This window comes from Harpia harpyja, chromosome Z (genome assembly GCF_026419915.1).
Source record: "Harpia harpyja isolate bHarHar1 chromosome Z, bHarHar1 primary haplotype, whole genome shotgun sequence".
NCBI lineage: Eukaryota > Metazoa > Chordata > Aves > Accipitriformes > Accipitridae > Harpia > Harpia harpyja.
Genome location: NC_068969.1, coordinates 26560752 through 26575595, shown reverse-complemented (window position 1 = coordinate 26575595; position 14844 = coordinate 26560752). Strand labels below are relative to the sequence as shown.

At 59.5% G+C, this 14844-nt stretch overlaps 2 protein-coding genes across 4 annotated transcripts; one reads left to right on the top strand and one right to left on the bottom strand.

The window, feature by feature from the left end:
• Window positions 1–360: 360 nt before the first annotated feature.
• LOC128136631 (splicing factor 1-like) lies at window positions 361–2596 on the top strand. The gene is made up of 4 exons (XM_052776555.1): window positions 361–490; window positions 905–1201; window positions 1576–1753; window positions 2374–2596. The coding sequence occupies exons 1-4, from the start codon at window positions 361–363 to the stop codon at window positions 2594–2596; spliced, it is 828 nt and encodes a 275-aa protein (XP_052632515.1).
• Window positions 2597–5810: 3214 nt separating this feature from the next.
• On the bottom strand, window positions 5811–14364 carry SAE1 (SUMO1 activating enzyme subunit 1). Of its 3 annotated transcripts, XM_052778802.1 has the most exons (9): window positions 14196–14364; window positions 11421–11532; window positions 10401–10574; window positions 9391–9533; window positions 9090–9186; window positions 7349–7454; window positions 7004–7148; window positions 6195–6264; window positions 5811–6075 (listed from the first exon to the last, which is right to left on the bottom strand). In XM_052778802.1, the coding sequence occupies exons 1-9, from the start codon at window positions 14294–14296 to the stop codon at window positions 5983–5985; spliced, it is 1041 nt and encodes a 346-aa protein (XP_052634762.1). In that variant the 5' UTR covers window positions 14297–14364; the 3' UTR covers window positions 5811–5982. The 3 variants fall into 3 exon arrangements, with proteins under 3 accessions (XP_052634762.1, XP_052634763.1, XP_052634764.1); XM_052778803.1 differs by lacking the exons at window positions 11421–11532; window positions 14196–14364 and adding an exon at window positions 10680–11012; XM_052778804.1 differs by lacking the exons at window positions 6195–6264; window positions 7004–7148.
• Between the last annotated feature and the right edge of the window lie 480 nt (window positions 14365–14844).

Here is a 14844-nt window from a genome sequence, read left to right as displayed (position 1 = left end):
ACTGGGCAAAGACCGGGGGGGCCCCGTACCCCCCCCCTTAGTGACACCCGGGGGTTGTGGGGTTTTTTGGGGGGGGGGGGAACACGACACTGTCCGCGGCGGCGCCTGGTTGGCCCCTTCCCGCTGTTACCGGGGCGGCGGCGGAGAAACCTTTCCCTGGAAACCGGCGGAGGCGGCTGAGTGGCTGCGCCCGCCCCGGGACCCGCCCCGGCCCGGGGGGGGGGCGGGGGGAGGGGGGGGACATCCCCGACCGCCGCCGCCGCCGATCGTCGCACAAGTCCGAACTTGTCCGGGGGGAGGGGGCGGGGTTTGGGGGGAGGCCGGGGGCGTGGCTCCAACGTCACGGGCGGGAGGCGTGGAATGAGGCGGGGGGAGGTGGGCGGGGCCTCCGCCCCAGAGAGCGGGCAGGGTTCAGTCGCGCGCTGCCAGACCGAGCACGGTGCCGGTGCCGATCGCAACGCGCCGCCCCGTCACGGTTCATGCAGCTGCAGTGAGTTGGGGGGGCGGTGGTTTTTTTTTGGGGGGGGGGTGTTTTTTGGGGGTAGGGGTGGTGGTGGGTTGGTTTTTGGGTTGGTTTTTTGGGGGTTGGGGGGGGTGTTGTCCCAGCAGAGGGTCCCGTGGGGAGACGGGGAGGGGGGTGGTGGGCAAGGTGGAGGGGGGGGGGTGCGGGTAAAGAGACACCCCCCCACACCCCCCCACACACACACACGGTGTTTGGGGTGGGGGGGTCACCGGGGGTCCCGGCGGGTCGCTGCCCGGTTTGTTTACAAACAGCTCCCGCTCCCGAGGGCGCCCCCTGGCGGGCGCGGGAAAACGTTGGGGTTGTGGTGGAGGGGGGGTGTCGTCCCGCCACGCGTGGGGTTTCCCCCCCCCCCTAAAAAAACCCAAACAACAACCCATACAGAGCCCCCCGGGTGCGATGGCCAGACCGCTGCGGGAAGGGAGCCTCGGCGAGCCTCCAGCCCCCCCTGCCTGCACATCCTGCCTGCAGGGGGGGGGGGGGGGAGCGTTGGCCCTGCCTGCACATCCTGCCTGCAGGGGGGAGAGGGGGGGGGGCGTCGGTCCTGCGTGGGGATCCCCCCCCCCTCACGCCCCCCCCCACGTCGTCATCCCCGTTTGAGCTGCGCTTGTCCCGGGGCTCCCCCCCCCAACTTCGTTCTCTATCGCTGCGGGACACGGGGAACCCCCGGCGCTGCCCACGGTGAGTGTCGCGGGAGGGGGGGGGGGGGGGGTCCCCCTACCCGGGGTGGGGGGGGATCCGTACCCTCCCCAGAACCAGTTCGCTGCCAGCTCCTGTTTTGGCAGGCAGCAAGTCTGGGCATGACCCCCTTCCCCTCCCCCCTCGTGTTTTGGGGGGCCACGTGGGGGGGGGAGTGGGCAGCTGCCTGTGCCCCCCCCTCCCCCTCTGCCCCCCCCCTCCCAAAAAGCGCTGGGAATTGTTCTGGGCTTTCCTGTTGACGAGCCCCCCCCCCGCCCCATATCCTGGTGCAGGCAGCACAGGCAGCGCTGCCCTGCCTGCTGCTTTGAGGCGGGGGGGGGGGGGTGCAGCCTGACCTCCCCCCCACCTCCCCACAGGTGAGTTTCACCCTACGGAGGATGGGGACCACGAGCGACCCCCCCCAAAGTGGGGGGAGCCGGGGGGGGGGCTGTCCCCAATGGTCACCTCCCCGGGGCAGCCCCCGGTCCGGAGCAGGAGCTGGGCGCCCGCCTGCGCCGTTTGGGTGACGCTTTCCAGCGGACCTACGAGCAGCAGGTAAGGGGGGGGGCACCCCAAAATTTGGGGGGGTCCCCCCCAGGGACGCTTTTGGAGGGGAGGCACGCCAAAATACTGCATCCGCCCCTCCTCCCATTCCCAGTGTTATTCCCCGTGATTTTTGCTCCCTGTGGGGATGGTGGCTGTTATTTGGGAGGGGGGGAGCACCCCCTAAATCGGGGGGGTGGGCACCCCCAAACTTGGGGTGGGGGCTCCCACAGGGATGCTTTTGGAGGGGGGACACCCCAAAATCTCACATCTCCCCCCCATTCCCACTGTTATTCCACCCCCCCCATACCCAGTGTTATCCCCTCTGCTTTTTGCTCGTCACAGGGAAGGAGGGTGGCTGTTAATTGGGGGGGGGGTGCACCCCTAAATTAGGTAGGCCCCCCCCCCCCAAAAAAAGGCGCCGCCGGCTTGTTTGCACGCGCGTGTGCGAGCCAGCCGCTGACTCACAACCTATAAATAGCAGCGGGTCTATGAGGCAGGGAGCCAGCGGCGGCGCGAGGGCGGGGGGCACCCCCTAAAAAACAGGACCCCCCCCAAAATAAACACAACCCCCCCCCCCAATTAACACGCACCCCCCTACACACACACTAATTAAGATCTCTTGTCAGCAGCGGGAGCAGCGGGGTGGCGTCGGCGGCGTTTTTTGGGGTCACCTTTACCGCCTGGTCTCGCAGTTGCTGGGAGCCGTCTACAACCTGCAGGCAGCTGCCTTGCCCGCGCGGGAAGCCAACTAGCCCTGCCTGTACTTTCCTGCCTGTACTCCTGCCTGCAAGGACTAACACCCCCCCCCCTCACCCGGCCGCCCCCTCCCCCCCTACACCACCACCACCGTGAAGAGAAGCTGCCCCATGCTGCAGCTCCCGGGGGGTCACTGCTGCATCATCCTCCTCCTCCCCCCCCCAGTTTCTATTTATTTAATTTATTGGGGTTTTTTGTTGGGGGGGGTATGGGGGAGGGAGGGGGACATGGGGGGGGCACCCCCAGGGCCCCCCTCCCCCCAAAATACGGTGCTCCTGATGTCGCAGCCCGCCCCTCCCCGCTCCAGTCGGGCTTCCCCATGGGGGGGGGGGGGGTACACAGCACTCTGTATATACTGTATGTTGGAACTGTATATAGGTGAGGGGGGGGGGCTGTACATTATATATAGGGAAGGGAGTGTATATAGGGGGTGGGGGGGGCTGTATATAAGGGGAAGACAGCAGTTGTATATGATCAGTTACTTTTTTTGTACGTTTCTTTTCAATAAAATGAATTTAAGGAGAGGGTGTGTGGCAGCAGTGGGGGGGGGGTGGGGGTTGGAGGGGTCCATAGGGTTTGGGGGTGCAGGGGTTAGGGGGGCCCATGGGGTTTGGGGCTGCAGTGTTTAGGGGGTCTGTAGGGTTGTTCTGTAGGGTTTGGGGGTCCATGAGGTTTGGGGGTGCAGTGTTTAGGGGGGTCTATAGGGTTGGTGTTCTGTAGGGTTTGGGGGTCCATGAGGTTTGGGGCTTCAGTGTTTTGTGGTCTGTGAGGTTTGGGAGTCTATAGGGTTGGGGGTCGCAGTGTTTGGGGGGCCTATAGGCTTTGGGGGGTCCATGGGGTTTGGGGTTGCAGTGTTTGGGGCTCTGTGAGGTTTGGGGGGTCCGTGAGGTTTGAGGCTGCAGTGATTGGGGGTCCATAGTGTTTGGGGGTCTATAGGGTTTGGGAGTCCATGACGTTTGGGGGACCATGAAGTTTGGGGCTGCAGTTTTGGGGTCCATGAGGTGTTTGGGGGTCTGTAGGGTTTGGGAGTCCATGACGTTTGGGGGACCATGAAGTTTGGGGCTGCAGTTTTGGGGTCCATGAGGTGTTTGGGGCTGCAGTGTTTTGGGGGTCCATAGAGTCTGGGGGTCCATAGGGTTTGGGGGTCTATGGGGTTTGGGGCTGAAGTGCTTTGGGGTCCACAGGGTTTGGGGGTCACAGTGTTGGGGTGGTCTATAGGGTTTGGGGATCTATAGGTGTGGGCAGGTTGACCCTGGCTGAACGCCAGGTGCCCACCAAAGCTGTTCGATCACTCCCCCCCTCCTCAGCTGGACAGGGGAGAGAAAATACAACAAAGGGCTGGTTGGTCGAGATAAGGACTGGAGAGATCACTCACCAGTTACTGTCACGGGCAAAACAGACTCAGCTTGGGGAAGATTAACTCAATTTATTACCAATCAACCAGAGCAGGGTAATGAGAAATAAACCCAAATCTCAGAACACCTTCCCTCCACCCCTCCCTTCTTCCTGGGCACAACTTCACTCCCAGATTCTCTACCAACCCCCCAGCGGCACAGGGGGACGGGGATGGGGTTTATGGTCAGTTCATCACACGTTTTCTGCCGCTTCATCCTCCTCAGGGGGGAGGACTCATCACACTCTTCCCCTGCTCCAGCATGGGGTCCCACCCATGGGAGACAGTCCTCCACGAACTTCTCCAACGTGGGCCCTTCCCACAGGCTACAGTTCTTCATGAACTGCTCCAGCGTGGGTCCCCCACGGGGTCACAAGTCCTGCCAGAAAACCTGCTCTGTGGGCTCCTCTCTCCACAGATCCGCAGGTCCTGCCAGGACCCTGCTCCAGCGCGGGGTTCCCACGGGGTCACAGCATCCTTCGGGAACCCACCTGCTCCGGCGTGGGGTCCTCCCCGGGCTGCAGGTGGATATCTGCTCCACCGTGGACCTCCCTGGGCTGCAGGGGGACAGCCTGCCTCACCGGGGTCTTCATCACCACGGGCTGCAGGGGGAATCTCTGTTCCGGCGCCTGGAGCATCTCCTCCCCCTCCTTCTGCACTGACCTTGGTGTCTGCAGGGTTGTTTCTCTTACATGTTCTCACTCCTCTCTCCGGCTGCCGTTTTTCGTCTGTCCCAGCAACTTATTTTTCCTTCTTAAACGTGTTATCCCAGAGGTGCTACCGCTGTCACTGATTGGCTCGGCCTTGGCCAGCGGCGGGGTCCGTCTTAGAGCCGGCTGGTATGGGCTCTCTCAAGCACAGGGGAAGCTTCCAGCAGCTTCTTACAGAAGCCACCCCTGTAACCCCCCCTCAGCTACCAAAACCTTGCCACACAAAGCCAATACAATAGGGTTTGGGGGTCCATACAATTTGGGGCTGCAGTGTTTGGAGGTCTGTGAGGTTTGGGGGTCCATGAGGTTTGAGGCTGCAGGGTTTGGCGGTCCAGAAGGTTGGGGGGTCCATAGGGCTTGGGGGTCTACAGGGTTGGGGGTTGCAGTGTTTGGGGGGGGGTCTACACGGTTTGGGGCTGCAGGGTTTGGGGGTCCATAGGGTTTGTAGGTCTACGGGGTTGGGGGGTTGCAGTGTTCGGGGGGTCTACAGGGTTTGAGGGTCTATAGGGTTTGGGGTCTGTGAGGTTTGAGGGTCCATAGGGATTGGGGGTTCATGGGGTTTGAGGCTGCAGTGATTGGGGGTCCACAGCATTTGGGGGTCTACAGGGTTTGGGGAGCTGCGGGGTGGGGGGGCCTTGGGGTTTGGAGCTGAAGCATTTGGGGTTCACAGGGTTTGGGACTGCAGTGGTTGGGGGTCCATGGGGTTTGGGGGGTCCACAGGATTTGGAGCTGCAGTGTATGAGGGTCCACAGCATTTGGGGGGGGGTCTGTGGGGTTTGGGGTTCCATCAGGTGGGGGGCTGCAGTGTTTGGGGGTCCATGAGGTTTGGGGCTGTGAGGCTGGAGCTGGAGGGTTTGGGGGCCCACAGGGGTTGGGGGTGCAGCATTTAGGGGTCTGTGGGGTTTGGACATGCAGGGGTTTAGCAGGCCACAGGGTTTCAGGTCCACAGCATTGGGATTCTGTGGGGTTTGGGGGGGGGCCATAGTAAGTGAGGCTGCAGTGTTTGCGGGGGGATCCACAAGGTTTGGGGAGCTGCAGGGGTTGGAGGGCTGTGGGGTTTTGGGCTGCAGCGGTGAGGGTCCACAGGTTGGGGGTCCAAGGGGTTGGGGGGGGCTCCAGCGTTAGCTTGGACCCTCCCTGCCCACCCTCCCCTGCCCCCCGCACATAATACAGCCAGCAACAGCTCAGCTCCAGCCCCAAAATGAACCACTTTTTAGAAATAAGATTTTATTAACCCAAAAAACCCCATACAGAAGTACAGGGTGCCAGCCACACCCCAAATTTAGCCCATTACCGCTGGGGGGGGGGGTGGTTTACCATCCCAACCCCCCCAAACCAAAAGTGGGGGGGCTCAACCCCCCCCCAAACCTGCCCCGAGCTCAGCTGGGGCCCAGGCACTCCACGATCCCGTTGCCTTTGATGCCGTCGAAGAAGAAGAAGTTGTTGTGGGGGGGGTCCCGCTGGGACAGGGCCTGGGCGGGGGGGAACACAGGATTTTGGGGGGGGCAGCGGGGAAAGCGTGTGCCATGCAGACCCCCCCACCCTCCCCCCAAGCATCACTACAGCCCCCCCAAAAAACCACAACCACTACCTTGACCACCTCCTGGCCCAGGACGCCTCCGACCACAGCGCAGACAGGAGCCATTTCGGAGAAGCAGTAGCTGGAAGGAAGAAAAAGAAATTCAACCGGCAAAACCCGGAAAAGCGGTGGTCTGCCCCCAAAAAAAAAGCTTCTGGGTCTCACTAAGACACCGAGGTTTCCCCCCAAAAGGAGCCGGAGGTGACAGGGACGCAACGCCGGCGCACCCCCCTCACGTGCTTCATGCCACCCTGCTAAAAATAAGCCCCTCAAAATGCCAGCCCTGTGTTGTCCATCCCCCCCCCTTCACGGCACATTCCCGCCATTCCCAGTGGGCAGCGTGTGGCAACATGCAGGCAGGGATGGGGAGTTCCCAGTGAACGTGCCAGGAACCCTCCCGGGGTTGACACCGGGGTTTGGCATCACCGCAAGGACACATGTGGTGGGGATGGCGGGGGGGATTTCTCTATACCAGCATGGTCCCAAGGTCCCAGCGGAGCCGGCTGGGATGGCTCAGGATCCCGCCAGCGGAGTGAGCCGGAACCTGGCCTGGCATCAAGCCCACGGCACCAAAGGGCTTGGGGAAGGCGGCGAACCTCCTCCACTGAGCCATTAATCCCCAGTGAGGATGACCCAGAGGAAAAGCAAGGACACACGGGGCAGGCAGTGGCTCAGGTCACCGCTGTCATCCTCCTGGTGAGATTCATGGTGAAACGGGTGTCGGGAGGTGCCAGAGCTTCTCCGGCACCCAGCGATCCAGTGGTAAAGGAGCAATTTATGGCTAACGAGGCCCTGGTGATACGCTCAGCTTCCCACCACACCTGACGAATTCGTCCAGCAGCAGGTCGGTGCTGACTCCCAGCGACTCCAGGACATCATGGCGGATCTGGAGCAACAGCTTTGAGTCGTCGGTGTAGTTTTGGGGGGAAGGATCCCGGCCGTTATCCGTACGAAACTTCAACAGCACTGGGGCGGGGTGGGGGGGAGAGAGAGAGAGAGAGAGAGTCACCCCATTGCTGGCTCCCGGGTGCCAGTGTGCATCCAAGGGGCTGCTGGCAATTTGGGAGAAACCGAGGGGAGCACGTGCCTGGTTCAGTGACCAGCTGAAGCCGAATTTCCCACTGCTGGCAGGGAAAAGCAGTAGGAATTAAAAGGCAGGGACTTACCTTGGAGGAGGAAATAATCCGGGGTGGTGCGTTTCAGTGCCGCCTTCGCCTTCTCCCCGCTCCAGTCAACGGCCAGGGCTTCCTTCAGCTGGCAGAAAACCACGCGCTGCGAGGGGAGAGTTCGTGGATCGGGGGGGGTCCTTTGCCACGAGGGCAGAAAAAAGCCCCCCCCAGCAAAGCAATCCAGCACCAACCCCCCCAACCCCGTCTTGATGGCACGAGGCTCCCTCGATGGCACAAGGATCCCTTTTGAGATGAGGTCAGTAAGCAAATGGTGACGCCAAGGCTGCGGAAACAAAAGGCACTTTCTCCTCCTCATCATTGCGGGGAGGACAGCACGCCGCCGCTCGTTTGCGGCGGATGGCTCTCGCCTGCATCGTTTCCCCCCCCCACATGGCCTCCCCATTTAGCTTGGCAAGGGGAGCTAGGCACGGCAGCGGGGACGAGCACGGGAGCCAGGTCGTGGCAGAAGAAAATAATCATCTTTTTTCACATAGGGACAGAAGGGAGACAGGAGGAGAGCAGGATTGCCCTCCTCTTCGCGCAAGGACTTTAGTGTCCAGGCGCAAAACCCTTGGGATCGCATCTCCGCAAAGCTTAACCTGACAGGAGGACGTCTCAGTGAGCCGCTCTCTTAATTAAAACATTTTTAAGGTAACGCTAATAGCCCTCAGTGTTGCAGCTTAGGACGGGATGGGGTTTACTGAGCGTAAACTCCAGAGTCTTTGGAAAAACTGGCTCCAAACCTCAGAGGTATTAAACGAGGGAGTTTGAAACTCTTGCCGACGTGAAGCCCGCCTGCTCCCGTACGGATATGGGGAAAGGCTTGGCGGAGCCCCAGCCCTCTCTCGGCACGCGGGCTCTGGCATCTCAGAAACGGATCTGGAGGAATTCGCCGTATCCGAACGAGTTGCGCTTGGAATCGCCCCCCCAGCCCCCGCCTTCAAATCGCAGGAGGGTGACAGCTGGTTCGATCGGCATCCGGGGAATATTCCCAGACCTTCCGAGGGGAAGCTGCACCCTCTAAGCAATGGGGTTGGGGGGCGGGGAGGGGGGGCAGCAAAAGGGACACAAAAGGTCGTTAATCTGCTGGCTCAGCTTGCATTCCCCTCATAGCCAGATAAAGCTGAGGGGGATTTCCACTCCTCTGTTAAATTTCCAGCTGGGAGACCAAAACAATGCCCAGGCCGGAGGCATTTAAATGTGAAAAGGTTTTGCTTTGGAGCAGATTTCGCTCCCCCCCCCCAAGACATGGAAAACCTTCAGGAGTCCCACTTAAAGGGAGCTCAGCTATCAGCTGACAGCAGCAACAATGCAGCTTTTATGGCCTCGCTGAGACACAAAAAGCCGGAGCCCCCCAGTTAAGGCTGTTACAACTCCCCTTCCCCCATCAAAACCAGTATAAAAGTGCTTTATACCTGTACAGCCACAGAGGAAACAAAAAAGCAGTGAGGTGGGAGCACCCCGAGGGTTTTGGGGGGGGGGAGTATCCTCCCACAAAAAAAAAAAACCTTCTCACCCATCCCAGAGTGTCTTGCTTCTCAGCAAGGAGGGAAGAGCAGCGCAGGGTGAAGATCCAGCTGGTGAGATGCCAAAAACTCACCTGGGAAGCCTACAGAAGCCACCCTGCTGCAGCTAAAACACAGCCGAGCTGCCCAGATAACCCCCTCTGGCTCTCCCTCAGCCAAACTGACACACGCTTTGGGTCTCAGAGGTCTCTGTGGGGTTTTTATTCACTCACCTTTTTCACCATGGTGGTCTCCGAGTCAAGTTTGGCTTTTTTGGTGTCCGGCCCATCTTCCACACCTGGGCTGACTTTGGCGACCTTGGTTTTCTCTCTACAGAGGAAAAAAATTGAGCTCACTTTGAGAAACCACGATCCTCCTTCGTGCTGCTCAGCAGCAAACAGTCTTTTATGACTCTTAAAGATTTAAAATATCCTGGAAACAGGCAGCCTCCCCGAGTGGGTGAAGGCAGCCGAAACACCGATGCCCTTCTTGCGGGGCCAGTTCTCCTCTTGCCACCTGCTCCCCCTGACTCACTCCACAAATTCGTGTTCCCCGAGGTCAGCAAACATATAGCCATGGTAGCCGAAAACATCGCCGGTGAAGAACTTGATGCTGTTCTTGTGGCAAATCTGGTCGATCTTCACCATAACATCCCGGGAGCAACAGGTTAGGCAGACCTGCAGGCAGAAATTTGAACGTTTACCCCTGCCGTTTTCCTCCTCACAGGGTTATTGGGGGGGTGTGAAATCTTCCCTGCCTTCCTGGGGCAGTGGGGAAGGTTCCAGGTAGATTTGCCGTTTCATGCACAGCAGGGCACACCGCTCAGGGTAATTATGAATTTTCCCCTCCTGTTCACACCGGCTAATTCCAGCAGCCTCCACTTGGGGGATAATTAGAAGGCTGGGGATACGGCATCCCGTTTCCGGATAATTTTGGTGGGAATTGGGGGACGAAGCTAAATATGGATATTTTTAAAACTCAGGGCCTGTCTATCCTGGGAGCGGAGCAGGATATGTACCCTGGGGTAGCTCCCCACAGGGCCACGTTATTATAATCAGTGCTTTACGTTCTCCTCAACAGCTCCTGCTGCCCTGCAGTCAGGCAGGGAAGGCAAGAGCAGGCAGCTGATCTGCAGGAGCTGCAATACCTGGATACGTTCCTCCTCCTCCCCTCGCTTTCAGAGCCGCTGCCAGATTTTCACCATCCGGCAGGAACCCTGAATTGGGAAGCCGCGTTGGCTGCAGTTCCTACAACTACCAGCCATGTTGCGCCCAAAAAAAGCAGGCAGCAGGCAGCCGCTGCCTGACGCGATCTACGGAGGAGACCAGAAGGGGAACAGATGCCGTTTGCGAACAGTCAGGCAGCTCAACCTGTAACCGCAGCACAAAAATTCACGCCAACAGGCGGGCAGCTGCCCGTGGCTCAAGGATAGATGCTCTCAGGCGCTAACACAACCAGAATAAAAGAGCAATTAGTGAGCAGACTTAGTAATAAGTCAGCAAGCCTCTTCTCCTCCGACCTTTCTCTCCCCCCGCCGCACGTACTGCGTCGAACTGGGTGAAGAACTCTTCGGGCTTGCTCTCCACGCTCTCGGGGTCAGCTTTTACGTCCACCATGGGATTGAGGTTCTGCGCCCGCTCCAGCGAGGCTTCGGCTCTGTTGCGGCCTAAGGAACCCACGGGGATGAGGAACTGAGCTCGTGTGTCCTCTTGGGAAACCTGGAACGGGAGAAAATGGAGAGATGAGTCTTCCCACAGACTCAGGCAGGGTGGGAAAAGCCCCTGGGGAGAATTACAGTGGGTGCTGCGCAAGCGGGAACTCACGCCTGGAAGGGAACAGCTAAGCGGTGCCATCCTCGCCACAGGAAAACTCATCGCGAGATAACCGGAGGAAAAAAATCTCTGGTTATTTTGTGCTATTCTTCAATCCCCCACAGCTTCATTGCTTGCTTCTCCCTGCTCCCAAGCTCACAGCTCCCTCTTGCGCCTGAGGAGATGACGCGCCGTGACCTAGAGGCCACGCTTGTGTGAGAAACATGTTCAGCCGGCGCCAGCAATGTTTGCCACAGGGCACAAAGCTCCGGATCAGGAATTAAAACCCACCGCAGAGTCTGTTTAGGGGTTCTGGGGTCCACGAGACTTGTGGCAGGAGCTTTGAGCCCCACATCTACTTCATACTCGCCTGCCAGCCCCAGATAAACACGGTAAGGGGCTGTCCCGATGGAGATAGACGCAACAGGGCTGGGTGGAGAGTGCCAAAGCCACGTGTCCCCAAAAATAAGCTGGCTTCTCAGAGCGGGTTGCAGCACCCAAGGACGTCCAGAAAGCAACAGGGCAAGCTATGGTTCAGCCCCCCAGCTCAAGAGCCGGTGGAGGAGCAGAGCCTGGCATTTAGCTGCCATGCGAATGACTGGAAATGCAAACTCTACATGCCCCAAAATGGAGTAATTCCACCCAAAGCAGAATATTTATCCCAAAAAGCAGCAAGCAAGTCCTCCAGCATTGGCACCATACCGCACCCAGAGTGGTTGGGAGCTTTGCTAACCAAAGCTGCAAGCTTCTCACCTGCTGATGGTCCAGCATGGTCAAGCCTTTAACTCCTGCCAAGATGAGATTCTTCGCCACTTCTGCTCCGAGACCCTTCATCCCCACCAGCAGCACCCGGGAAGCTCGCAACCTGTGGCAGAAACACTCAGTCAGCATTAACGGCTTGCCTGGAGTATCCCCCAAGAGTTGGGGCAAAGGGGAATCAGTGCTCAGAGGGAAAACATTGCAGATAAATACAGCTGAACAGGAAAAACGTGCTCCTCGGCATCCCTGCCTGGGAAAAAAGCAGGTTTAATATGATTTGGAAGCAAAAAGAGAAAAGCACAAGCTGTCAGGAGTGGGTAATTCAGGAAAATTCACAGAAAAAAGAGCATTTGCAGCTTTGGAACAGGGTGTAACACTGAAGTCTTGGGCTGCTTTTCAGCGAAGAGGGTGGGGGGGGGTTGCAGGTTCATTACAACGCATGCTTTGGGGTTCCTAATAGCCTCCCCGCCCGCCAAAAAGGGCTGAGGGCTGGAGCTGCACCAGGATGTGTATAACTTATAATTAATGGGAAATTAATACATTTTTGTGTATATTTATTCCAGCACAAAACTGCATGTGCAACTTTTAAGTCTTCCGAGTAACTGACTGATGTGTTTTCCTCGCCTTTTATCATTTAGATACTGGCCCCCCTGGCCTTGGAAGCCTGTTATTGATTAGTCTGTATCAGTTTTCTGACAAAATCAAGTTTACTCAGCACCGAGTGATAATCTGGGCTGTTAAACAGACTCATGTGTTTTTGGCCTATTTTCACGTTCATTTTTATCTGCACCCAGCAACATCATTACATTCGTCTTCACATTTTGGGGTTGTTCCACTTTCTCCTGAACAAACCCTATTGCTGCTTTCCAGGGAACACCTAAGAAATTGGGAACGAGCAGAAATCTAGACACCCTGCAGAAAAGGACCACAAAAAATAACTTGAAAACTAAAAAAAAAAAAAGCCCTTAGAGAGAAAATAGGGGCTGAGCGAGAGGGTTTCTAGCAGGGAAAGACCCAGGAACCAGCAAGTGGGAGCAGATGCTTTGCAATTCCAGCTGGGAATGAATCAGAAGCCATTTATCTTTTTTCTTTTCTTTTTTTTTTTTTCTCTTCCCCCCACATCTTCAACTCCAGGTGGCACAAATTTCACCCAAATGTGCACTACAGCAAGTTTGGCTAAGCCTGAGTTTCACAGGAGGTTGGGCAGAGACCCCACAGACCCCTATGGACCCTACATGCCTATATACCCCCCCGATCCCTCTCTGAAGCCCCTACAAAGCTCCTGAGGACCCCCCACAGCGGCTACAGTCACCACAGAAGTCCCTACACAGCCCTTCTGCATGCTGTATGGTCCCCATAGGCTCCCAGAAGTTCCTACAGGGCCCTCCACAACCTCCTACAGAGCCCCCATAAGCCCCTGCAAGGCCCTCCTCACACTGCAGGGCCCCCATAAGCCCTTCCAAGCCCCCCCCCCCCCACATTGCAGGGCCCCCACCCGGCCCCTAGAAGCTTCTATACGGCCCCCTCATATTAAAGGGACCCCATAGGCCCCTCCAGGGCCCCACACGAGCCCCTCCAGGCCTCTACAGCCCTCCAACAAGCTCCCTTCACCTTAGAGGGCCCACCCTGACCCCTATAGAGCCCCCCACAAGCTCCTATAGAACCCCACAAGGCCCCCCTCATATTACAAGGCCCCTACAAGGCCCTCATAAGCCCCTCCTCACATTGTGGGGCCCCTCCAAGCCCTACGGAGCCCCCCACAAGCCCCTCCAAGGCCCCCCCTCACATTGCAGGGGCCCTCCAGCGCCCTATAGCGTTCCCCACAAGCTCCTACAGGGTCCCTCACAGGTCGCAGGACCCCCAGAAGTCCCCCCCGGTCTCTCTAGGGCAGCCCACAAGCCACTCCAAGGCCCCCAAAAGCTTGTCCAAGGCCCCCCTCCGCCCCAAAGGGCCCCCACAAGCTCCTACAGGGTCCCTCACAGGCTGTGGGGCTCCCATAAATCCAGCCAGGCTCCTACAGGGCCCCCCAGAAGCCCCTCCAAGGCCCTCCTCACATTGCAGGGGCCCTCCAGGGCCCTATAGGGTTCTCCACAAGCTCCTACAGGGTCCCTCACAGGTCACAGGGCCCCCAGAAACTTCCCCCCCGGCCTCTCTAGGGCCTCCCCACAAGTTTCTCCAAGGCCCCACTCGGCCCTAGAGGGCCCCCACAAGCTCCTACAAGGTCACTGACAGGCTGTGGGGCCCCTCTAAGTCCATCCAGGCCCCAACAGGGCCACCCAGAAGCCCCTCCAAGGCCCTCCTCACATTGCAGAGCCCCTCCATGCCCCTCCGAGGCCCCCCCCACATGGCAGGGCCTCTCCAGGGACCTATACAACCCCCCCAACAAGCTCCTACAAGGCCCCTCTCATATTAAAGGCTCCACACAAGCTCCTATAAGGCCCTCACAGGCTGTGGGGCCCCTATAAGTCCATCCAGACCCCTACGGGGCCACCCAAAAGCCCCTCCAAGGCCCTCCTCACATTGCAGGGCCCCTCCATGCCCCTACAGAGCCCCTCACAATCCCCTCCAAGGCCCCCCCCAGATGCACGGCCCCTCCAGGAACCTATACAACCCCCCCCACAAGCTCCTACAGGGCCCCTCTCATATTACAGCCCCCACACAAGCTCCTACAGGGTCCTTCGCAGGCCGCAGGGTCCCCAGAAGCAACCCCCACGGCCTCTCTAGGCCCCCCCCCCCCCGGCTTCCCCCGCAGGCCCCAGCCCCACTGACCGCTTCTGGGCCTCGAGCCCCCACAGCCGGATCTGCCGGTCATACTGTGCCGCCTCCTCCTCGCTGATGCCGCCGGGGCCGCCTTCCTCCTTCTCCACCATCCCGCCGCCACCGCCACGGCCGCCGCCTCACGGCCGGGGCAGCGCCCCCTGGCGGCCCGCGCGAACGCCGCGCAGCACCCCGCACCGCTCGCAGGTCCACCGGAGAAAGGGGGGGGGGGGACACAGGGAACCCTCTCCCCAGCCTGGAGACCCCCGGCGGCCCCATGCCCGCGACCCCACGGGAGAACCACCTCGAGGTGTTTCTTCCGCAATTCCATCCCCGCGTGACCGCGTCGTTCGGCCTGGGGACCTTCCCGTGCGCGCTCAGTTGCGCAGCTGCCCCCCTCCCCCCTTCTCCCGCTCAGATGGATTCGTCCTCTCCTCACCTCCTCGGCACTCTTCGGGCGTTCCCGCCATCTCCCGTTCACCTTCGGCAATCTCCGGACCTTTTCGTTAAGGCCCGGAGGGGGGTGTGGGGGGGCGCTCGGGTTTTTTCCGGCACCCCTCGGATTTTTCCGTCCCCGTTCGGGTTTTTCCGGCCTCCGTGCGGGGCGCTGCCTCGGCGCGGCTGCGTGCCGGCGGGCGCCATTTTGTGTGCCTGCCCGAGG